At 42.7% G+C, this 24,897-nt stretch overlaps 1 protein-coding gene across 4 annotated transcripts in view; it reads left to right on the top strand.

The window, feature by feature from the left end:
• Window positions 1-3,170: 3,170 nt before the first annotated feature.
• zfyve28 (zinc finger, FYVE domain containing 28) overlaps window positions 3,171-24,897 on the top strand; it is a 31,217-nt gene continuing 9,490 nt past the window's right edge. For all 4 annotated transcript variants that reach the window (XR_014570806.1, XM_083791190.1, XM_083791191.1 and 1 more), the window contains exons 1-5: window positions 3,171-3,651; window positions 17,461-17,601; window positions 23,059-23,196; window positions 23,393-23,595; window positions 23,738-23,827. Coding sequence is in view for 3 of the 4 variants with exons in the window: in XM_083791190.1 (XP_083647316.1) it covers window positions 3,616-3,651; window positions 17,461-17,601; window positions 23,059-23,196; window positions 23,393-23,595; window positions 23,738-23,827 (608 nt within the window). In the remaining variant the exon portion in view is untranslated. The remainder of the gene's footprint in view (window positions 3,652-17,460; window positions 17,602-23,058; window positions 23,197-23,392; window positions 23,596-23,737; window positions 23,828-24,897) is intronic.

A 24,897-nucleotide genomic window follows, 5' to 3' on the forward strand; every position in this document is an offset into this window, starting at 1 on the left:
AAACAAGTAGGAGAACATGTGTTAATGATAACAATAATCATTATGATTATTGCGATTTGCAACTGTAGGTCGCATTTACTATGAAAACATTGTCACATTACGCCTTCATATATGGTCACGCCTCATGACATCACGCCTCGTGACACGTCACGCAACCATGGCCATCTCCATATATGCAGATCACGACACTGACCTCATCTAACCTTGGATAACCATAAATGGAGAAGACTGGATCATCACCTAAATGTGCATATATGGAGCCAGCCAGCAACTCTACATCTGACTCTGACCTCAAACCTCAAACCCTTAAGGCGCATTCATATTCCAGTTTGAGGTAGGTGATATCTTATCACCGCGATGTAGTTTTCTATGGGTTAGAAAACTACAACATTACGTCACCGCGGTGATCAGCTATCACCACGGACCCCGACACATCTCTGTTTTTACTTTCCGACAAGTCCTTTCACTCACCTCGTTCACTGATTGGTCTAGAAGTTGGGTGGCCGGTCCCCTTGGTTTTGCAGGCACGGGGTTTCGCATCTGAACCAGAGGGAGGTTCAGCTGCTTAAGGACACCACCCACTGTAACACACTGTAAGCAATGCATTATACAAATTGTGCAATGAGCAATGTGATTGTGATGTCCACATCAAATAAATGAACATAACACATACCACCTTGACTAATTCTTAGGTTATAAGGTATCACCTAAAAAGGTGATAACTTATCACCTAAACCTGGAGTATGTTTAGATCTCCATATATGAAGCTGACCTGTTCTGACATTCCATATGTTGATCCTACCCCACCCGTCCTTCCTGTTCTGACATTCCATTATGTTGTTCTGACCTCATCAAACCCTGTACAGTCAAGACACACTGCATATATGGCCAGTACAGAATTCATTCCATATGTTGATCTGACTCCCCATGCCAAAGCGCCAGCACTCGCCCAGCAGTCTGCCATGTGCCTCAGGGCGTCTTACTGGTTATTATACTTCTACATGCACTCTTCTCTGCAACTCTGTTGACCACAGTGTCTGTGTCCAGGCAGGACATTGCCCAGGGTCATGATGAGGATGTCCTTTTATGAATTTCAGTGTTGAAAATGCATGTTCACAGCATACCTGTCTGATGGACAGCATGAGCAGAAACTTGTATGCAAGGACAATTACATGGTATGTTATCTATTAGCAAGCTGAACCACCTGAGGTTCTGGTTGCAGCAGTGGACAATCTTTGCAGAAAGTGCAGCTTTTGTTCATTATTTCAACTTCATCCTCTTCTTCACCAGATCCATCCTCCACTGGCACTGCCCTGGGCTGGACATGTACTGCACTCATCCAGTCGCAGTGATGACGTTTTCTGTCTCGCACTGTCCAGCTAAACGTTTCTGCTCCCAATAGAAGTGTTCCACCGTTACCGTTGATTCACTATAGGAGACATCTATCCAGACAAGTCTTTTTTCTGTCTTCTCCTTTTCTGTGGCAGTGTGGCCTTATTTGACGAAGAATGAGCTCTATGAAGTTGCCATAATCTATACAGCTGTCTTCAAGAGTATTATGCTGCCTCATTCTCTGTCTGCTTGTAGCTATATGCCACCTCTTGCCTATATCCACTACATCCATCACTATACGCTCCAAACATGGCATCTCTTTTGTACCTGCTCTCTGTGAGCAGGCTGCCTGCCACCCAGTACATTTTATATTGGCTTTGGAACCTGTAAGAAATACGCTTCTGTACAATTCCTATGTGCCATCATCTGCCATGCTCTGCTCATGCTCCTCTGCATGCTGCTGCACATGCCTCAAATGTGTCATTCCACTAATAAATATACTGCTGTCAGTGGACTTTGCAAAGGCCATACAAACACAGAAAAACAATGCATGGCGTTCTTCATTGTATGTCAGCCATTTTCTACTGGTGCCATCATTGCAGCAGAACTTTCTGCACCCTTGGGTTCTTTGCCTTTTGTTGAATTTAAAAACAGCTGAATGATGCCCATAGGTTGGAACGGGTGAAATAATTTATGGGGACTCTGGGGAGATCATCTCCACTGGGGAGGATGTAGCGGCCTATCACAAACCTAGACATGAGTAGTAGAGGAATATTATTATTATTATGAATGGAAGTATAACCATTATAATTATTACATGCAAAAATGCATGCCTTGCCGCTTGCCTTATTGGCATGAGAAAATGTAAGTTTGCATTTCTTAAAGCATGTGTCATAAGAAAACGTGATAAAAAATTAAGAAATGTGTACAAAAAGGGAATACTAGAGCCAAAACCACAAATAGGCCTATAGATTTATAGTGTATACGTGCACACACGCATGCACACACACAACACACACACACACACACACACACACACACACACACACACACACACACACACACACACACACACACACACACTAGGCTACTGATGGGGGAAAGACTAAAGTAGACCCTTTAAGCAGTTACCATTACTTTTATGAGTGTGCAGCCGAGCTGTGCGCATGCAAGGTCACTCAGTGAGAGAGAGATTCCTATATAGCGTCTGAGAGCAGAGTGACACGTCAGAATTCTCCAGGACAGACTAACCCTCTGGCCTGCGCTTCGCGGGGCCCCCAAATCTGTGGACTGATATGATCGAATCTGAATTCGTGATGTAACAGGTCGTATTTGCTTTCATATATATCTTTGCTGTTCATATGTATATCACATGACCATTCAATTTGGGATAATTGTGGGCAATCAATAAATGCCAGATCTTGTGAATCCATAATTTTAAGTGTACTGCCTGTTTATTGGACTAATAGATAACCCTCTCACAGGATGGCGCATCACTACTTTTTCAAAAGTGTAGCAGGCCAGACTCCAATACTGTCCCTTTTTGTTTGTATTTTTTGTATTATAGGCCTGCTACACACGTCTTCTTTATCTGGACTATCTCTACGGACCTACGGTATAATTGACAGCTTTTGTGATATACTTTTTTGTTTTTGGACCTTATTTCATCTCTACTTGATCTATGTTGAAAATTACAGTTTAAAAAAAGAAATCCTTTGTTGGTGGTGGTTGCTCGCCACAACAACATTATTATGACGTAGCGTGTAGTGACGTGGTGTTTCTTTCTGTAAAAGTGGGAGGTGAATGTTGTCAACGTGACGGTCATCAGAGACAGATATCCTAGCCTAGAGAGCAGAGCAGAGCGGAGCAGAACGGAGCGAGCGAGCCGAGACTGTAGAGCAGACAGCAGCAGCAGCAGACTGACTCAGAGCGGAGCAGCAGAGCCACTGTCAGCCCAGAGAGAAGCGTCCGTGCTCTGCGTGTCCACATCGTCAGTGAGGGGGACTTGGAAAGAAAGTGCCCGGGCTGGCTGGGGCAGAGACAGACAAGCAGTCAGATATCCTCGGATTCGGTGAAGATGGAAATAAAACGTTATAATTTTTTTTATTATTATTATTATTTAATTATTATATATTTTTTATACCAGTGATACCGTTTTTGGACAACGTTTTTAGTATCCACCAACGGCAGCAACGCTAGTTAGCTTAGCAGTGTATTGCTGCTAAACACAGTACAGGTAGAAGAGGAGGGGTTGCTGTGACAAAGGAAGGTGGCGAGGTAACGATGAATCGCTTTCGAAAGTGGCTGTACAAGCCCAAGGTAAGTTACCGTATGCTGAATGCTGCTGTTTCATAGTTCCAAGTCAGCGCCGGCCTCAGTCATTTTTAATGCACAGTTGATGTATTAAAAACAATCTTTTGAGAGACAGCTAGCAAACCAGTCGAGTCGATATGATTTGCTGTGATCATTGTAGCTTGCAGACAAGACATACACTACCACATTATGCACTACCATAGCAAATGTGTATGGATGGGCATTTGCTAATGCTGGCTAAGATTGCTGATGCTGTTCAGAAAATAACTAAGAGCTATCATTTTGTTTTATTTCTGGCAACAATGCAGTGATTTGGCAGGATAAACTAATTTGCTGTCTGTTAAATCTAGATGGGAGACTAATAGACTATCATCATCATTTGTAAATGGTGTTTAAGTTATGGCAATAAGTAGCCACAACCAGTCTTCTTCATGGAATGATAGACAATAATGATAATTTAAAATATATTAAAAAGGCATTGATAATTTATGAATGGAATAGAGCAAACTCTAATTCATCATGACAAAGCTTATGAATGTGACTGCACTGCACACAAAGGTCAGAGGTATGTGAATTATAGCCAGCATGTTTTAATGTGTTTACAAGTTGTAATGTGGATGTGCTCTGATTCTTTATCGAAACATGTCTAACAATACAGAATACTTAATTAGGGCTTGTTCTCTTTGTTCGTTAAATGATCAATTTCCCATGTTCTCCAGTGTGAAGGTGCTTCCTTAGGTAAACCTAGTTTAAAAGAAAGAACTGTGGGTATATGGTTTATTATTTTCAACATAGTCATTCCGCCAGACAGATTTTGGACAGAGAGCTATTGATGATGGTATTGCCATCATCAATAGCTGTGGTTCAGGAGGTAGAGCAGGTCGTCCAATTATCTGTGGGTCGGCGGTTCGAATCCAGGCTCCTCCTGTCCACATGTCCAAGTGTCCTTGGGCAAGACACTGAACCCCACCGTGCTTGTGGTTGCCACCATTGGTGTGTGAATGTGGGAAGTGAGGCCGCTGGCATTGACTGTTCGGACCATTGTAAAGCGCTTTGAGTAAGCATGTAGTGCATAGAAAAGCGCTATGAAAATGCAATCCATTATTATTATTATCATTGCCGTATTGGCTACCAGTGTGTGTATATACAACTGTAAAGAACAGTAGATTAAATGTATTTATCCAGTTGAGATTTTAATGGTGAGGTGGTAAGAATGATTGAGAACAGGATCTGCTTCCAGGTTGGCTTACAAATATGCCACGGTCTGGATGAATACCTTTCTAACAATGTTATTACTTAATTATTATTGTAGCCTACTTTAAAACATCCCGATATCTACAAAGCTCCCTACAATCTGCATCACCACAAGCAGAGAACTGTGTTTTGTTTTGGAAAAACATAACTTTTCTTTCAGACAGGCATTTTTGTGCTGTAGAACAGGGTGGCTATATCTTCCCAAAATATTTATTTCCCAAGTGTATATGAAGACATTGATTAGAAGCTGTGTTCACATTTATCCCCTATTCATATAATGCAGCTGTAACATGTAAATGATTAGAAGTCACTTGCAGTCAGTTGTTTGAACTTACTGATGACAGTAACTTGAGGTTTGAAGGATAAAATGAACCCTCCATGAATATAGACAATGGCCTTGCCATCTACCACATGATACAGACACTCTTGCGTCATGATGCTTTTCACTGTTTAATTATGTTTGCTGTTACAGCATTTTTGTTGTCCATTGTTAGGGTTAAACACTAAGTGCTAAGGTAAGGGTCACAAGAGTGTTGTCATATTCAATGGCAGACCACTGCCTTTCAAGTGTTGTGCTATTACGTCAGTATTCTTTCTGCCAAATCACTACCTTGGTAAGAATGAACACTATTAAATTTAAGCCTTTGGGTTTTAAATCATCAATTACCAATTCTTCCAGAACTAACTAGATAAGCACTTGAAGCAAATTGTTAACGATGTAAATTAACAGATGGAGAAGAGTCAAAGAAAGCTTAAGTACCTTGAATATTCAAGAAGAAGAATTTTATATTCTAGTGGTATTGTGGGTTATGTTTTTGCTCAGGTCTCAAACATGTGGCCAATCGTACAGTATTGTGGCATTTATTGTTCAACACTGCATAGCACTGTCATTTTGCATCAACTAAGTCGTTTGTTATTGAACTATGTTCTCCTAGAGATAGAAAAGTGTTGAATCAGCATGTTCCCCTTGACTGGAGCAAGGCTATTGATATTTCCAGAGCTTCTCTTTAACTCCCTAGATAAGTCACTGAGGAGGATTTTTCTCTCCGACTGCAACACAATCTCTTCCCGGTGCTCTGAAGAATTCAGTGCACATAATGTACCTGTCTCTTCTGTCTGACTCCAGTAACTATGAAATCTCCTCTTGGAAAAACATATATTTATTAGAGCTACCTTGTCTACTGGAGGGACTCAACTCAAGACATACGGAAGGGCAATGGTTGTCTGACCCACATTTTGTACACACCTCTGTAAGTTCAGAGATTTAAGACTCCTTGCAGGCACTTTAAACTGGTTAAGCTGGTTTCTTTCATCTGAGTACTAGACTTATCCCTCCTGAACAGGTTTGGAGGAACCCATATGTTTTAATTAAAGTTTGAACCAAGCTATGGTAGACTATGAATTATCTGCCCCTTTTGCAGTTTTTTTGAAGCCTTTGATGGAAGAAGCTAAAACAATGGGTGCACAGTGTGTTCAGAAATGCACACAAGTCTGCTAGACATGGACAAAGATGAGACCTGGCTCATGTTTCCAAGCCACCAAAATGGCCACTATCTCTTCACCTTTAATTTATCAGAGGAAGACTTGCAGAGTGAGTGATGGAGAGATATGTCAGGAGGCTAAACCTTTACATTTCCTCCGTAGCCTTTGCTCCTTTCTTGGCATTACTCTATCAGGCATTCAGGGACTGACCTTCAGCGCCAGACCACCTCATCTGTCAGTGTGACAGGCCCACAACCAGCACCAGGCTGGGGCACTCACCTCCGTCTGTTGATGCTACTAATTTCCCTTCTGTTTCCCCTTATCATCTTCACCAGGCAAACATATGACCCAGTAAATTCCTCAGTGTCCATTTAACTATGTGTAAAGAATTGATAAATTTTCACACTCTTGAGTTACATTGACACACAATTTTACTGTGTATAACACCCTTTTTTGTTAAATCATTTTCACTCTACCTCGGCTAGATATCCATTGTCTTAAGTGTAGGTGTCATACTCATAGCACACAGTTTTAGGTGCACAGTGCACACAGCAAAATCCCAATGTTAATCCAACTCTGCTAAGTGCAGGTCGTTGGATAACAGTAATAATAAGGATTTACCATGTGGGTATGTTGATGTTCGTTGTTGTCTTTTAAAATGCATACTGTACTTCCCCTCTCATTTTTGCTATGCTGTCCACTTGTCACTGATCACCAAGCCCAGGCCTGGTTTGTTTGTGATTATTGCTCAAATGCAAGTGGAAGAAGCGAGAGAACAGCCAAAGTAATTAGGGACTTGTCTTCTCAGAGTGGTTTCTGCACAGTTGGCATAGAGTGGAGGGGAAGCGGGTGGAACGCCAAACTGCTGAGCGCCGGCCAACGTGCCTGCATATGTAGCCTGGTTTCAGGAGCTCTTTATGGATGTCTCCATTCTGCTTACCCAACAGCCGTGCGGTAATTGATTTGGTGTCAGCTGCTTGGATTTAGAGAGCTGACCCCTTGTGCAGATCTAGACAGGCCAGGCAATTGAAGGCGTTTTTAAATTCATTGCAGGATTGGGTGTTGGGGAGACCATGATTCAAGCGGAGTAACTGTGGAAGACTGTTGTATTGATTTACCATGTGTTGTATCTTTATTAATAATAATTGGTGACCTCCATGATCACAATACTTTACTTATTGCTCCTTTCAATATTGGTCGTCTGGAAGGCATGCAGTCAAGGTGTTTTGATCATACACGTCTTGATTGCATTTGGAAGAGGCTGTATGAAACATTCAGCACAGCAACACCATCTATACTCTTTACTCTGTGGTCCTTCAGGCGGTTCCAGGGGGTCCCCAGTAAAATTAGGCACTGTTACTGTAAACCACGTAGCCCTATTTTAGCGAAAATGTGTGCTATTTTTGCTTTTTAGACATTTTTGGGTTAATGCAGCGAGTCTGACCAACGTGCCGTCGGAATAATTCGCCATCGGAATAATGACACGGCACCGTCTCCTGCAGGAGTCAGGAAAGAAAAGGAGGAAAGGAGTACTAGCCTAGGAGAACAGTAGGCCTGTATTTGGGATATGTTCTTGGCCCTGGTTACAGCTGGCAGGAGCTAAAATGAAAGGACATTTCTCTGTAGCAGCTTTCACACAGTGGTTTGAGTTCTTTTGTTTCTTCTGACTAGATTCACAGTGAGAGGGACACAGCACATTGGTTGGCTCCTTAAGGTAGCTTTGCCAAATTGTGACACATTGGAGTAATTTAGCAAGCAGATTTAGCTTAATTGGGTGCCAGATAATAGTGATACTATAGATAGTGATTCTCCAGAGCTGGGCAATAGGCCTATTATCTCGATCTCGATATATGAATCTCGAGAATCAAGAGGATCCGAGGTATGCTGTGCTTGGCGCGAAGTTGGTCAGATCAGCCGTTCTGGACAACTACCTATCTGACCGATTGCCCATATATACTGCTATAGGATCATATGGAGATGATAGATCTGGTCCAGAACAGATCTGACCGATATCCCCTTATATGGGCTGCTGGGCATTAAAGGGAGTCAAGGGACACGGACAGGCATACAGACATCTCCATATAGCTCTGTAAACAGTTGAGTTGTGGATGTTGGCTTCATGTATCATCAATATCTTCAAGGAACTTGAAAAACATAAAATGCTGTAAATCGGAGGAATTACTCTTTTTTATTTTTAAAGATATTTTTGGGAGCTTTACCTTTTATTGATAGTAGGTTGACAGGAAACGGGGAGAGAAGACACGCAGTAAAGGTCGTCTGGATCGGGATTCGAACCTGCAACACGCTGGATTACCAGCCTAGGTGCCTGGACCGTTAGGCCGGCCCAGGCCTGAGGAATTACTCTTTGGTGGGAAGTTGAACGATGGCAGTAAGCACCACAATCTGCTCTGCACTGCAGCTGGTGTAGATAAAGACAGTTTTGTGTCTGTATAGACCTGTTTGCGTACGTACACACATTTGCAGTCTCTTAGCTCATGACTGTCATTATGTCTGATTTGGGACAGTCTGTGTAGCGGCTGCCCTCAGTTGCTCTCCATAACAATGACCTGTATGTGGACAGAGTACACAGGCTAACTGTGAGCCATGAGTCGTGCTCCGCAACAGTAAAGAGGGGTTGTAGTGCATAACCGCAGGGAGAGATCATTACTTTGCATAATTATGCCTATTTGTTTCATTCGCATTTTGCTGACTAAAAACAAACAGATTTGTGCCAGGTTTCTTGTTTTTGAAAAAAATCTGTTTTGCTGTAGGCAGTGTTATTGTTCAAGTGCAAAAGGGATCATTTAGTAATTTTAGTGTCGTCTGTTCTTGTAACTGTGTTGTTTTTTGTAAATTCAAATTTTCCATCGCATCTGGGTTCACTACTGAACTAGCAGCCAACTCTAGATTGTATAACAGGATTTATTTCTTGCATAATAATGTCCTGTTTGTCACGGGTGCTAAAAAGGAGCGAGATGGCCTGGCCTCAAATGGTGCAGTAGTATCAGGGGACCAGAGACCCCGAATCCTCTTAGCATCCCCCACATTGCCTTGTCCAGGCCTGCTTCACCATGTGCCAGGCACATGCACAGTTCATCAACATTAGAGCAGTCCTTTAGAGTCGAGACAAATACATTACACTATTATTCCATATATATATATATATATATATTAATTAATATATATTTTGCTTTTCTGCCTTATCAAGTGAACATAGACAGGAAAGAGGGGGGAGAGACACGCAGCAAAGGTCGTCCTGAACGGGACTCGAACACGTGGCATGCTGTCAGGCCAAAGCCTACAGTATATGTGGCCTGGACCACTGCACCCCGAGAGTAATATAATTCTTTGGTATTATTATGCCCTCTAGAATGGGGTCTGCAGTTGAGTTAAATGGAACCGAGCAGATTCAACCACCCACCTCCTAAAGAATAAACCATATCAGCGGAAACATTCTTCACAGAACTCTGTGATGAGTTCAATAAAGTGCTTGCATTATGCAGTAGGTCCATTGAAAACTCTGGGCTTGCTAAAATGTGACTGAGATGAGTTTAAGAGGATTGGAGTTACGTGCTTGAAAGGATACTGACAAGAACTCTGTAGTCAGCCACCACAGGCCAAATGTCTTACAATACTAGTGAAAGAAGTTCCAGATGAAGGCCAAATATTTAAGGAATGACTCAGCACGACTGAAAGGTCTTCAGAGTAATACTGTACGCATAGAGGGATTCTGCCGTATATGTAATAAAGGTTCGATATCTAGAGTTTGGGCCACTACTCAGCCATTATACCTACGCCACACAGTCAATCCAACCAATATGCCAACACACAGACGTAAAGAGCACTGATTTATTAATAAAAATCTAAAACCTCAAAAGTAGAGTTGGGTAGTTTCCTCCCAACAGCTGTGTGTGTGTGTGTGTGTGTGTGTGTGTGTGTGTGTGTGTGTGTGTGTGTGTGTGTGTGTGTGTGTGTGTGTGTGTGTGTGTGTGTGTGTGTGTGTGTGTGTGTGTGTGTGTGTGTGTGTGTGTGTGTGTGTGTGTGTGTGTGTGTGTGCGTGCGTGTGTGTGGGGGCTAAACTTGATATGATTGTCCAAGGAGGTGTTTATGGCTAATGCCTAATCTAGTACTACTATGGTAGAAGTTTCTGTGTTTGCAGTCCAAACCATGAAAGGGCGTTTCTGCTGATTCTTGAATAAGAAATAAGGTGCTGAAGTTTATAATACATCTACTCATTTTGCCAGCAACTGACTGGCTGAAGCAGAGTGAACTCTTGCAGACAGTCACGCACGCACGCACACAGTCGCGTGCGCACGCACACACACACACACACACACACACGCACGCGCCTGTGCTTCTGGGAGAGCTATTGTTGGCAGGCATCCAGAAAGCAGTGAAATGAGTCTGGAATAGACTAAAGAGGGCAGAGGCAAGGTTTCTCATAAAGTCCCCTAAGTGGGCTCAATGTGTCGGCATCAACACTCTGGATGTTCATGTGGCATTAGCCAGTTGCCCTCCCCCAGCTTCATTGTCTGAATTGGATTGAAGCCCAACATTAATACCAGTATCAATACAAGCTCCTGGACTAGCTCAAGGAGAATGCTTTCCCAAGACAATGAGGATGAGTAAGGTGATAACACACACAGGCAAGATGATCCCAACACTTTTTGAATGACAACCGCATGCCTGAATCAGAGTCACCGCATTGGCATTCATTTATTCTGAAGGAAATTGTCAGCGCTGTTTCGCCAAGTCATTGTCATAGTCAATGATTGTGACTGAGGGGGGGTTTAAGAGCACTTCTCACTGAAGGTGAGGTTATGAGAGCGTAATGGTCCGAAATGACAGGTCTCCAACCACAGTGGTTAACATGTTTGAGTAAGCTCAAAGCGAGGACTTCAGCGACAACTGACAGCAGTCGTGGTTACGAGTCAGTGCCGGGCCACAGGGGACTGGCACTGAATGTGCTGAATCATTTTCACATTTTTGCAGGGTGGTGGTTGTTCCTCAGGTCATGATGACGTAAATTGCGAGTTTGGGAGTCAAATCCATCCCAGATTGTTTGCAGTTTGCGCTCTTAACTGTATAGTGTTGTGATAAAAAAGTGAAAACATCTTAAAGGGCCCTCTTACTACTGTGTGCAAAGTCAGGAATAAAGACTTATGGATTGATTATTGGATTTATTTTTTATATCTTTTTGCTGTCTCACTTGAGATTATACATTTTCAGATGCAGCGAGATCATTGTTAAGTTGAGACGAATTTAGTACACTAGTAGTAACAATATTTTGTTTTTAAACCATTTTTTTTTTTTTTTTTTAAGATATTTTTTTGCGGCTTACGCCTTTATTGATTTTTTAAGGGATAGAAAGTAGGCTGACAGGAAACGGGAGAGAGATGGGGGGATGACATGCGGTAAAGGCCGTGTCGGGTCCGGGAGTCGAACCCGCGGCACACCGCGACTGGATCACCAGTCCGGTGCCCAGACCGTTACGCTACGGCCTGGGCCTTTTAAACCATTATTTATAGAGGTAAATCCAATTCAGATACAAGATCTCTTTTACAGGGGAGCGGCGGAGCCCTTTACGGGGTAGCAGCACTACAAAGTTACAACATACGACAAAGCTAGCTTTACATGAAAAGCACAATATAAAAAATGAAGTGTAACAAATATCATAAAGCAACAATATGAATATAGTAATACTTGTGCTCAATCGATCATCCCAATCGCATGACTGGGATGATGTCCATCGCACAGACAGACACACTAAAACCTGGGAGCTGACATGTACAACCACAGTCTTGTACTGTTGGCCACTAAGCAGCTCCACTGGAGCAGTTTGGGGTTCAGTGCCTTGCTCGAGGGCACTTCAGCGGTGTTGGGTGAGTGATGACCAATCACTTCCCGACACAGATTTTTCCTGCCCGTCCGGAGAATCGAACCGGCAACAAGGGCGCTCCTCTAACCCTTAGGCCACTGCTGCCCATTGCTCGTTGCACAGTTGTACAATTTGTAGATACATTGTTTATACTGTGTGTTAGCACGTGCTAATTTTCACCACCTATCCACAGGAGACTTTTTCTAAAAATACAGTAACACTTTGGGATTGTACTGAGTGATAGGATCTCATACTCGTGTCAGAAATGGCACGAAACCTTCAGCAAGAGCGACCGTGTTCCTGTCGTGAGGGTTTAGAGGTTTCCACACGGGGAGGAGGAGGGGATAGGCGTTTGCCTTCTGAAACACTCAGGGATCTGTTTGCTTTGAAGGTGTGCCATGGGACCTCGGTTCTTGACTTGATAAACGACTGTTTAAAGTTCTGACCGTTAACGTCAACGTCAAACAATACGTTGACCACCGTTGCCATATGCAGAACATTGCCTACAAATTACAATTGACTTCTTACACAGTAAAATCCTGAGTGTGAATGTATCCATTTGTAACTCAGAGCGTGTACATGAGGGTCAATTTGGTAACAATTTTACACACTGTCAGGGTGAAATGAACACTTTACATTGTACCCGTGATGCAATGCTGCTGGAATGTTCCCTCTAGTGTGTGTGGAATGCATCAAAGGGAGGCCATAGGGCGGCAGCAATATCAATGACTCCCCTTTCTTTCTCCCATTGGAGCTGGCCTATATTCTGCAGAAACCTAACAAGGAATGCCACCACACACTGCACAGTACGGTTCCATTTTAGTACTTTCAGAGTTAAATGAAGAAGTATCTTATAGGCGCTAGGTCTGGTCAGTTTACTTTTATAGTTTTTGTACTGTGTGTGTGAATTGTGTGTATCACACATGCTGTGAGCCACCAGACCACCTCAGTTTCCTTTTTGCCGAAGACATGATGTCACAGACTCACAGTTGACGTAAGTGATAAGAACTGGAATGTACAGAAGGCACAATCTGATAAAACAATCAATTTGAATGTAATATGATGTGTCACAGTAGAGCGATAAACTGTCATAGGTTTTGGCAGGTTCTGTTTTAAAGGCGAGAGAAAAACTATTGATCTTCTAGTCTAGTTGAAGAACAAACCATAACGGTTTCATTGTAACTATCTCTTTGCTAAGGAATTGATGGCACCCTTATGAGTAACACTGGAGTCCTCTGTTGTCCTTGAGGAATATTAGGCCCCTTCACATAATTCATTTTGACCTTAGTTCTAAAATTGTATTCACTCGCGTCTCACACATAATTGTGTATTGTTAAACTGAATGATCCTACTGATTCGTTTGGACTAGTTGGTGGTCTATTGGTGCATGGAAAACCTGTCGATAAAAGTCATCTACATAGCTTGTTTTAAAATCTGATGTGAGAGTAATGTTAGCCTAGTTACGTTTGAAGTGCATTGCTTTATATATATATTACTATACTTTATAATTTTTGATAGGATTGATTACATTGCCTAAAATATTTATTTGCCATAGTATTATATTTGTCTTATTGTACTAATTGATATCTAACTTGTGAGACTACATAAAGAGCTTATTCACTAAAATTACTGGTGGCTGTGGTGTTACATTACATGGACCAAAGAATATCAACAGATAATTCTGGCTATCTTTAGCTCCTTGTTATTGGTTCAAGTATACCTCAACAAAAACTTCACTTCACTTCACTTCACTTCACTTCACTTCACTTCACTTAATTCCCGTTCACCAACAGAGGTCTTCACAGAGGACTGCTGTCATAGACCTATACAGAATCCCCAAATTAAAGTTTGTGCTAGTTCTCCATTATTGTAGTCGGCAAATCTCCTCTTTGTTTTTGTTTTTTCTTGTCCTTTTTGTCTCATTACCAAAGCAGCTGGGTGCAGCATTTTTTGTATTCCCATCCTTCACAGGTGATTTATATATAGAGACTGAGGGAGCGTGTATGTGACCTTGTTGAGGAAGAACAATTGAGATCAGTGTGAAACACTCGCAGTATCTTTGCGTATACTGTACAGTAGATAATGCTACTACCGTCGTTGCATTTGTGTTCATGTTTCTTAGCGCTGCTGTTTGGGGGCGGGCCTCCTCTGTCTTACCCTCCTCCAAATGTATTTCAAACATTATAGTGTTATTTATCTAACATGCCATAATCGAACGAAGAACGTGACTCATAGTTATAGCAGCACACAGGTTTGACATCTCTTACTCTTGTGCTCTGGGCCTCAGACCCCCTGCATTTATTTGCCCCTCTTTCTCTCGCTTTCTCTTTGTCTCCCTCTCGCTTTCTCTCTCACTCTCTCTCTCTCTCCAAACTAGCAAAACTATCAAAAAATAAAGAAAGCCAAACCAGTTTTTAAGTGGTGCAACCACTTCCTTAAGTGACTATGTGTGTCTCTGGGTGGGTGCGTCTGAGCACGAAAACAGCATGGTTGTTTTTCACCACCTGTGCGCAACCTAATACACACACAAACGCATGCACATATTAACTGTATGTATGGTGATTTCGGGTGTGCCAATACAGTACAGTGACAGTATAGTACAGTACAGCAGAGGGTACAGTAGAAACGCACACGGTAACTGTAATTTCTCAACCGTTTCGGACGTGGGGCGACTCGCCGGAATTGGGCTGGCACCCTGGGTGCATTCCTGTGGGTCTGAACCCCCCCACCCCCACACGGAGTTGCACCACTTACTTCACACGGGTGTGATTTTTGTCATTTGTATGACTGTAAAAGACAGATCCAAGAGAGCCGGAAAACCAGGAAGCTCAGTGGATTTGAGTTAAACAGGGTCAAACGGAATGACCTAGCTGCTGCTGATTACGTGTGTGTGTGTGTGTGCGTGTGTGCGTGTGTGTGTGCGTGTGTGACCTGCCTCCCTACGTGTATACTTACCACAAATGTGTGTGAAAACAGGTAAATTATGAGGTGTAAAATCACACACCCTCTCCATCTGAGCGTGTTTGAGCAGACATTGACGTTTGCCTTGTGGGACGTATGATAAAGTTAAGACCGTAAACTCCCAGGGACACCACCTGTAATCCTCAGTGTTAGTGTAACCTCAAAGACTGTACAAATGGAATGGACCCACCGTAACTTGGATTTTACGGTGTACCTGTTTCAAAGATGAAAGGTGTACACTGTACATGGACCTTCAGCCCCTCTGTTTGCACGCATTAATGAGTCTTTGTTTCATCATTCAACCACTTGTTGTCAATGTCATATGTAGCCTTTATAAATAACGTTAAGGATACGGCTTGGATACGAAACCTGCTCTGATTAGGGTGGGTGGGGTAAATAGGTTTTCAATGTAATGAGTCCCGGGATGCAGTGATGGTCTTTTAGATGAGTCCCAGGGACATTTTATGAGTTCCACTTCAACGACATTAGGAGTAATATTTTTACAAATTGCAGCATTTAACTCCCATTTCATTTTATATGGTTATAATGTGGTTATATTCATGTAGAATACAGAAGAAGAAATTATTATTATAACTAAAGCTAGCAAAAATAAACTAGAATAAAAAACAGTACAGTAGTGCATCCCCTGGATGCAGAGGTCGTTGTTTTATTGCGTCCCTTAACTATAAACTGCTTTTTGGGATGCAAAATGCACCTTATTTTAATCTGTGTGTGTGGGGGTGGGGGTTGCAGAGATGTGCATCATTGTCTTGCTGTCAGAAAAAAGTGTTGTGATTGGTCGACATCCTCGCAGATGTGGCACCGAGGCTAGCTAACTTCAGGGAAAAGGTCTGAGACGTGGTTTGTTCAGTATCTCTGTTCAGTTTGAGTCCACCAAGCGGTTCCAGAAGACACACAGCAAATAACATTGTTTAGCGTCGTGGTCTGCGTCAGTGTGCGTCATCACACTGTCCTTGGTGAGGCTGAGCTCCTGTGGTACCTGCCCGCTGTGTGATGATGAGACACGTCAGCATGTGGTCGCCTTTTCTGAAAACCTTTAACATTTCCATCATCGTGTGTGTGTGTGTGTGTGTGTGTGTGTGTGTGTGTACACCAAGTGTATCTCTGTATGTACGTACGTCTGTAATCCACTAACTCTGAAACCGTTCGCCCCACCGACTTCAAACTTGACACACACGTACCACACCACCACAGGGAGTGCTGTGCCCGGTGTCAAGTCTGTCGGATCGCCGGATGTCCAGAACCAGCACAAATGCCTCTGCCCAGGCTCTGGACGGGGCCAGATAATGATTTGTGTGATAATGACACAAATCCTTTACCAGGGCCAGCCTCTCTAATTATTACACCTGCTGTCCCAGGGAGCTTTCACACGATATTAACCATCTGTCAACTCCTCGTCAGAATCGCCAATGCCCCCTACCCCAAGCTATTGCCCGATACCGATACAGTGCCTGATACAATCTCTCTATTTTGACTGATATCAGGCAGGCAGCATACTTTCTTTTTTTTCATTACTTATTGTATGTAGTCTGGAATGTTAGAAAATGCTTGATCAAGTGATATTACTCAAACATTACCTTTAACATGTTAAACGCCCGGGGGTATTAAGGACCATTAACTCAGAGCGCCCAGCAATTTACAGCAACGGAGCACATTTAGCGACGCACCAGGCGCTATCCCGGATATAGCTGAAGTAGCTTGATGTAGCCAAAACACTCGATTGACAACAACGGTATGATTAATTCTAATGCGACTAGCGACGGGACTGCATAATATTTGCTTAGAATTAGACGGAATGATTTAGATCAAGAGTTATTCACGTTTTAAGATCTTCGATCTGATCGGCTAAAATGGGGGGGAACATTTTCGATAACGTCCCAACCGGAAATAACATCGAATGCAACAGACGCTCCCAGCCTGTGGAGCGATGCGATCGGTTTTGATATCAATAAATCTCTGTTCTTTGATTAATCTCCGTCCTGGACGACGAGCGTTACTAATTGATAGGACGGAGAACTCCGTTCTTATTGCCGCTCGGGGTTTAATAACCAATGGGTTAAACTTTCCCTGCCACGCCTTTCCGTTGAAGGAAGAATAACACTCCCATTAAACATGTATGTAGTGTATAGATTTATGCTCCCCGTGCGTTTTGTGTGCACTTTTTTCCATGACCTGACCTCTCCCTCCACACCTCTGCCTCTCTCTCTCTCTCTGCACAGAGGACGGACCCTCAGCTCCTGGCCCAGTTCTACTACGCTGATGAAGAGCTGAACCAGGTGGCCACGGAGCTGGACAGTCTGGACGGCAGGAAGGACCCTCAGAGATGCACCCTGCTGGTCAACCAGTTCCGCTCGTGTCAGGTCCGTTTAAACTCCCAACGTCACATGTGCCTATTTATTTATTTCTTTGAGGGGTTCTAGGCTAGCCCCTCATATATTCAGCTATTGGTGTAAATTTTCGTCTTACACAAACATTAAATTCCCATTGACAATGAATGGAGAATTTTTTCGTCATACTGTATATGTGTCTGAGCAAATTGTCTATTTTCGTCCTACACAAACATTACATTCCCATTGACAATGAATGAGCAAATAGGCATAGTGTCAATTTTAAGTCATGATGATTTACGATGATAAGAGCGCCCCTCACTTCACACGGGTGTGATTTAGTTTTGTTTTTGTGTGGCTCTTCAGGAGGCTAGTCGTTAAGGAGAATTACAGATTAACCCATTTAGGCCTGACCTCAAAATGTTAAAAAACTCTTCTAAAATTAAATATTTTCACGATTTTTCAAAAATAGCAGACCTACAAGTACGTAGCGCGCCACGAGCTTGTAGATGCTATTTTTCAATAGCTAAATTATAACATAATTATTAAAACACCAAAAGGGGTTAATCATATGTTATATCCAATAATGAGGAGGGGTACACATGAAAAAACCTAGTATTAGGCTAAATAGCTTATTTAGATCGCTCAATGTTTAAAAAAATTAAAATCTACAGATCTGTCTTTCATAATGACCAAAGACATGTAGATCTGTTTTGTCCCAGTTCTGTAACGAGGCAAGAGAGCCTAAGACCCAGCGCGCATGCTATGAGCCTCTCTGTATGTTTTTCTCGCCTCTACCACTCATTATTGGATATAATAATTTCAGATTAAGGTAAGAAAATGTGTTTATTTATAGCTAAACTTAAAAAAACGTATTCAAACCATCGCATGTTTTATACTTTGTTGACATTTGTAACTGACGTCAATGCAGTTCTAACCCATTCTTCTAATGTTCTATTTTATTATTGGATTGGTGAGTTTATGCCTCTTCTTAACCCTTATTAAATACAGAACTAGTTATTTGTGCCATGTGTAGTTCATATAACTGGAGCAGTTGAGTTGAGATTATACACTGGATTTGAATTTATGAAATTGGGTCAAGAGTTCATATGGTTGTTGTTTTGAAGTCATGCCTGTAACCACCTCATTAAACCTTGATTTGACCTGGAAGCTTAGCAGCAAGTATTTTGATATATGTGCGGGGTGGGGTGACATGGCAACTGCCTTACTATTACTAAACATTGATTGGCCAAGCTGTTTCATAAAGCAGTTTCCCTGATAAGTGAGATAAGAGGGGCTTTGTTTGGAAGCTATAGTGAACACACTTGTCTTGCGTTGATAACTCGGCCAGTGTGTTATGTAGGTTACAAGCAAATCGTTCCAAGTAACTGTAGTACAGGACTACTGTACAGTGACTATATACAGGTAACTGGATATTTCAGAAATGAAAAATACCCGGTGCTTGTAAACCTCAGTGAATATTAATTGTTTATTGTCTAAGATAGAAAACCTCTAGCCCCTCCTATATTCAGCAGCTATTGGTGACCTTTTTGCCTCCCTGTTGTTATTTGGAGCTCTTGTGTTATTTGACCCTAGCCTATGCTCAGCTTTGTGCTTGTGTGAAGTTTAGTGATGATTTGATTGGCTGAGCACCCTATAGCAGTGATTTACACAAAGATTAAATTCCCATTGACATGAATGGATAATTTACATCATATGTAGAAGAGCAAATCGGCTATTTTGTGCTACACAAAGATTCAATTCCCATTGACAATGAAGCAATATACAGAGCAATTCAGCTATAGTGTAGATTCTCGTCTTACACAAAATTTAATTCCCATTGACAATGAATGGAGAATTATATGTGGACAAGCAAATTGGCTATTTTTGTCACACAAAGATTGATTAAATTCCTATTCACAATGAATGGAGAATTTTCGTGATATGTGAACGAGCAAATGGTGATGGGGGATGGTGAGTGAATGATGCTCACGCTGTGGGTGGTCGTGGAGTGGGGCGGGCAGAGGGGGTTCACACAAGGAGAGTCAATTAAAAAGGTCATCACTTAGACCCTTACTGTTTTCTAGTTCTCTCTCTCTCCTCCTCTTCCTCCCTAAGCATCCCTTGTCTCTTCTGCTCTGTCATTGTTGTGCTCCCTGTCTCTCTCCCCAAAGAACCTTTTCTCTCTGCTTACTTTGCTTTGTTCACTTCATTATCACCCCAAATGACCATACCGCGAAGTGCTGCATGTTAGTTTTGCCGTTATGTCGTGCTCTGCGAACTCTGGGCTTTTTTCGCTGACTGCGAAGGTTTTTCCAGCAATTTGTGAATCAACAATCCAACTCAGGCTCTGTCCGTATCTCACCCTCTTGGTCCAGAAAATTTACAGTGGGGAGGTGGTGGGTTGCACCATCTCCTGTTCTCACAGCCCCTACTATATACAGGTTTAATATTAGTTTTTAGTTCAATGTTTGTTAAAATCACACCCGTGTGAACTGAGTGGTGCAACATCCCCCCCCACCTATATCTCTCTCTCTCTCACTCAGAATGGTTTTGCTAATATCCATTTAGCGGCCCAGCCGGTTGCTAGGAAACACTTGCTTTGGAATTCCTTTCTGGATTTCCCAGCCGCCCACTTCCTGTAGTAACGCGATCTTTAAACCCTTTTTTCTCTGAATCTACGCTGCATCTGCTGTGTTTGAACAGCCCGCGGACGCTCATTCTTTGCTGCCTCGCGTTTACAATATTAACGCTTTTGAAGAGAAATAAAAGTAATTAGACGGATTCAGCACTGGGTGATTTTGCTTCCTGATTTTTGGGGAACGGAATGTGCTTCAAAATAAAAGCTCTGTGCATCCGGCCGGCACTCAAGCGACTAGTGCTGGAGGACTTTAGTGGCAAACAATCGGCGAACCAATGTGCTTGTAAACTCTGAGCTGATTTTTCAGTCTTGAGTCTCTTTCAGCGGCCTGCATCCTGAGGTCTTGGAACACAATGTGAGCAGCATGCTACCTGCATGCTTCAGTGATGCCCCATAACCCCCAAGGTCCCCAAGAATAGAACACAAGTGCTCTCACGCCAAAGCTGTCCACTTGAACCTGCCACTGGTGCTATCAGCTCCTATTCACGGAGCTCTGTGGGTTGCATTGGCAAGCTGTTCACATTATGTTGGCATGGCTGCTTCCACAGTATGGCCTGCTGCATATGTGCACACATTGTTTGCACATATACAGTACATATCCACTTGTTTATGGACACTGTATATACTGTACTATGTGTATGCATGTTATTGTTAGCGATGGTAAATGAGCAAAGTATTGACTGAAAGAAGATACCGTACAGTAAAGGATCATAAACCCCAAGTTTGCTTTTAGTTGATTGGAGCAGGTGCCATGCCAGACGGTGTCATTATTCCAGGATAACATATCTGTGGAGTGTAACTATAGCCACCTCCAAGCAAAGGCTGATTTATGCATCGGCAACAAAGAGTTGAGGCGTTACCGAGATGGTGGTCCTGCGGTACTACTCACCGGGCGGACACGCGCGCGGCACACGGCAGCCATAACGGACTCTGTGGTTAAGCTTTCCCTCTCAAAGCCTTTTTAATCTCGCTCCTCTGGGCGAGCAAAGAAAGACGCAGTGCTGTGCCTGTTGAGATTACAGCGTGCAGTGACTGAAAGGCTCACTGAGTCATTGTTATGGCCGTTGCACACGCCAGTGGCACGCAAGCCCTTGATTAGCTCTCACTGTGTGCGACACTATTTTTGCACCCCTGGAATTATGGGCTTTACAATACTTTACTTTATTTGTTTATTTGGACGTGACAGAGCATATTAATGAACATTACATAAAAATATAGCGTAAATACACTTTTCGGATTTAGCAGCGATGCTAATTTCCATCCGTAGTCCCCAGACATTTAACACTCGACAGTAAACGGTATTGACATAAGACATGAGAAGATACATTTACAAATACATTTCAAACACAGTAAAACGAGAAAATAACAAATTGAGGAGAATAATAAAAGATGAAAACTATTACTAGGGTAGGCCTACTCTATTGTGGACTGAGAGTCATACTAGGGTAGGCCTACGTCTACAGTCATACAGACAGACATCACAAGATTGGTTGTTTTTTAACCACTGTTTCAATAATTGTCCTTTTAAAAGCTGTGAAAGTGGGGATCTCCCTCAGTTTGACAGGGAGCTCACCTTTGATGGAAATAACATTTTGACTGAAGGTAGACTTTCTGTCATAGACCTCACAGTCACCCCTAGATACAGTACAGACATGGGGCTGTATTCTGCGTGTCTTAAGTACCAGGTCTTATTCCCTAACTTGAGTAAACTAAAGAACTGGAGGCGTGATCAATGCTCTTTGGCCACTCAGAATAGCCAAATGGCATTGATCACGCCTCCAGGTCACCACTGGTGGTGGAGTGGGCGAGTCAGTTTAGTAGTACAGTGCAGTCAGAGAGTAGGTCACACACAGGAGCAGTGAAAGGGGGAGGAGCCTCGGATGGCTGGGTTCTGCTGGTGGAGACCTTAGTGGAGAGTTTGTGACGATTATGACGTCACAGAAAGTTCCAGTTGGCCCGTGGGATCGTGTGGCGATGAAAACAATATCTGTACAGTAAATATGACATTTGGGTGAATGCAATGTAGCCTATATGTATTCTGGGAGCGTGCAGAATTTATTTTGCATAGAGAGATGTGTGGTAAAAGTGTGGTTCGGTCGGAGAAAGAGCACGGATAAAGGCAGATAAAGGCAGATAAACGGCCATGTGCTTATGCACCCCTGTCTATTAGGGTAGCAGGATGACTGTTGTACCAGAAAATGACCTGTTTGTGAAACGGTATTCTATGTGTGATAAGATCATACAATGAAGGTATGTCTTTGCAGCTTCTGTTATTGCGAACGCAGTGAGCACTAACTATGAGACCCAGCAGATCATGTCTGTGTGTCTGTCCCGCTGTGACACCACCCGCCCGCCACCAGAGGGCGCAGCTGTAGCACACACACACACACACACACACACAAACAACCACACACACACACACACACACACACACACACACACACACACAGTAGAAAACTTAAAAAAATTACTAACTAAAAAGAAAAAAAAGTACGTAATTTATTCTAATTGTTGTTATTGCAATTTACGAGCTGCGTTCGCTTCCCGCGTTTGCGCGTCTTACTTGTTTAATAAGGTCGACTTTGAAGTATTGCGAGCATGTGATTTTCTTTAATTGTTTTCAGTCCATTCGCAATCTATTCCACCGCTTAACTGAGAGTAGAAAGGTGAACCTAGAACAGTGGGGCCAGAGTGAAGGCTGAGAATCTTGTTTTTCCAGGATCAGCCTTGTGTGTACCCAGCTCATCCCTGTTCAGCTAGTTTTTTCAATTTTGTTCACTGTCAGTCTGTGTGTGTGTGTGTGTGTGTGTGTGTGTGTGTGTGTGTGTCTCTCTCTCTCATGTCTGCAGGACAATGTGCTGAATATTATCAATCAGATCATGGATGAATGTATCCCTGGCAACCGCGCTAACAGAGACTTCTGCGTAAAGTTCCCAGAGGAGATTCGTCATGACAACCTGGCGGGGCAGTTGTGGTTTGGAGCCGAGGTACTGAATTCCCCCAGTATCAGCCTGTGGAAAAACAACCTTGCACAAGTCCTACCTATCATGCCCAATCGCTTACATGTACTGTACATTGCACATACTCGCATACTCTGTCTCAGTCTTTTGTCTCAAGTCAATGACCCTGCCAAAATGAATCACTTTGTCAAACGAAACCACGTATTGTTTTGTTTGTGTGTAGTGCTTGGCCGCTGGGTCTATCATCATGAACAGGGAGATAGAGAGCATGGCCATGAGACCTCTGGCTAAGGACCTCACACGAAGCCTGGAGGAGGTACGCACCATCACCAGGGACCAGGCCCTCAGAGACCTCAACTTCTACACAGACCGCATGAAGGATGCGCTGTGCCATTTCGACAGCCTTTTTGCTGAGTTTGAGCTCAGGTACGAGAGGCACCAGCACCAGGCTCGTTAGCATCAATCTCCATTATCATCGTTTGTTTCATTTGGTGTTGATATTGCCTCAACACTGTAACATTCTGCGTCCATCCCTCCCTCTATCATTTCTTCTGTCCTCCTCTGCCAGCTATGTGTCAGCCATGGTGCCTGTGAAGTCTCCCAAAGAATACTATGTCCAGCAAGAAGTGATTGTGCTCTTCTGTGAGACTGTGGAAAGGTGAGTTCACCCATAGCCTCTTTGGGAGGTAGCCACTTATCGTTGAGTCCCACATAGTCGTTGGTAGTGAGAATAGCTAACCTACAAGCTCACAATGCGTCACATCGTTATGCATTGAGAGCTTGTAGATCACCTAACTGAGGCTGATCGCTAAGCCCTGATCCTCACCAGTACAGACATACAAAAACAACCATGTATATTTGACATATAATATGAACAGTAGGAAACAAAAATAATAATTTAAGCACAGATAACAAAAACAATATAAATAACAAAAAATAAAACAAAATAAATACAATTATGAGTTGGGTTATTATAGTTCAAAAGAGTTACAAGTTATGTTGGAAAATATTGTGTTGAATCGGAACGTTGTCATACAGCACCCTCTATACACAGTTTTATTGTTATGAGGAAGCAAAAAACACACAGTATTGGTTCAATTAGTCTGTCAGAAGTACCCTCAGATTCTCAAAGTAGGTAATGAATGGTTGCCAGCTAGAAAAGAACCTTTCTGTTGAACCTCTAATTGTAAACTTTATTTTTTCCAATTTTAAAAATCCCATAATATCCTTAAGCTAAGCCTGATTTTAAGCGTTGTTTGATGTCTCAGTTGTTAGGGGCCTGTGTACCTATCGATACCTTTACTTTTTGAAATAAATACTGCGACGGGCTAGACTCCAATTCTACCAGTGCAGGGATAGCTTTTCATGGAACCTCATCTCGGAGCTAAGCGCAGCAGCGTAGATAGAGGTTACAAACGGAGCTAGATGTATTGAAGACTTTGATTAAACAATGGACGCCACTTGGTGGCCAAATAAACTGATCACAAATCTTATAATGTTGAAACGGTTTTAGAAGCCACTTTTAGGCCAGTGCAATAATAGAGCATACTTTTTGCCTTTTTTAATTCTCTTCCATTCTAACCCAATACACAGTTACACACACACACACACACACACACACACACACACACACACACACACACACACACACACACACACACACACACACACACACACACACACACACACACACATACACATACACACACACACACATATAATCCCTTT

The sequence above is a fragment of the Protomyctophum parallelum genome (genome assembly GCF_964188405.1).
Source record: "Protomyctophum parallelum genome assembly, chromosome: 20".
NCBI lineage: Eukaryota > Metazoa > Chordata > Actinopteri > Myctophiformes > Myctophidae > Protomyctophum > Protomyctophum parallelum.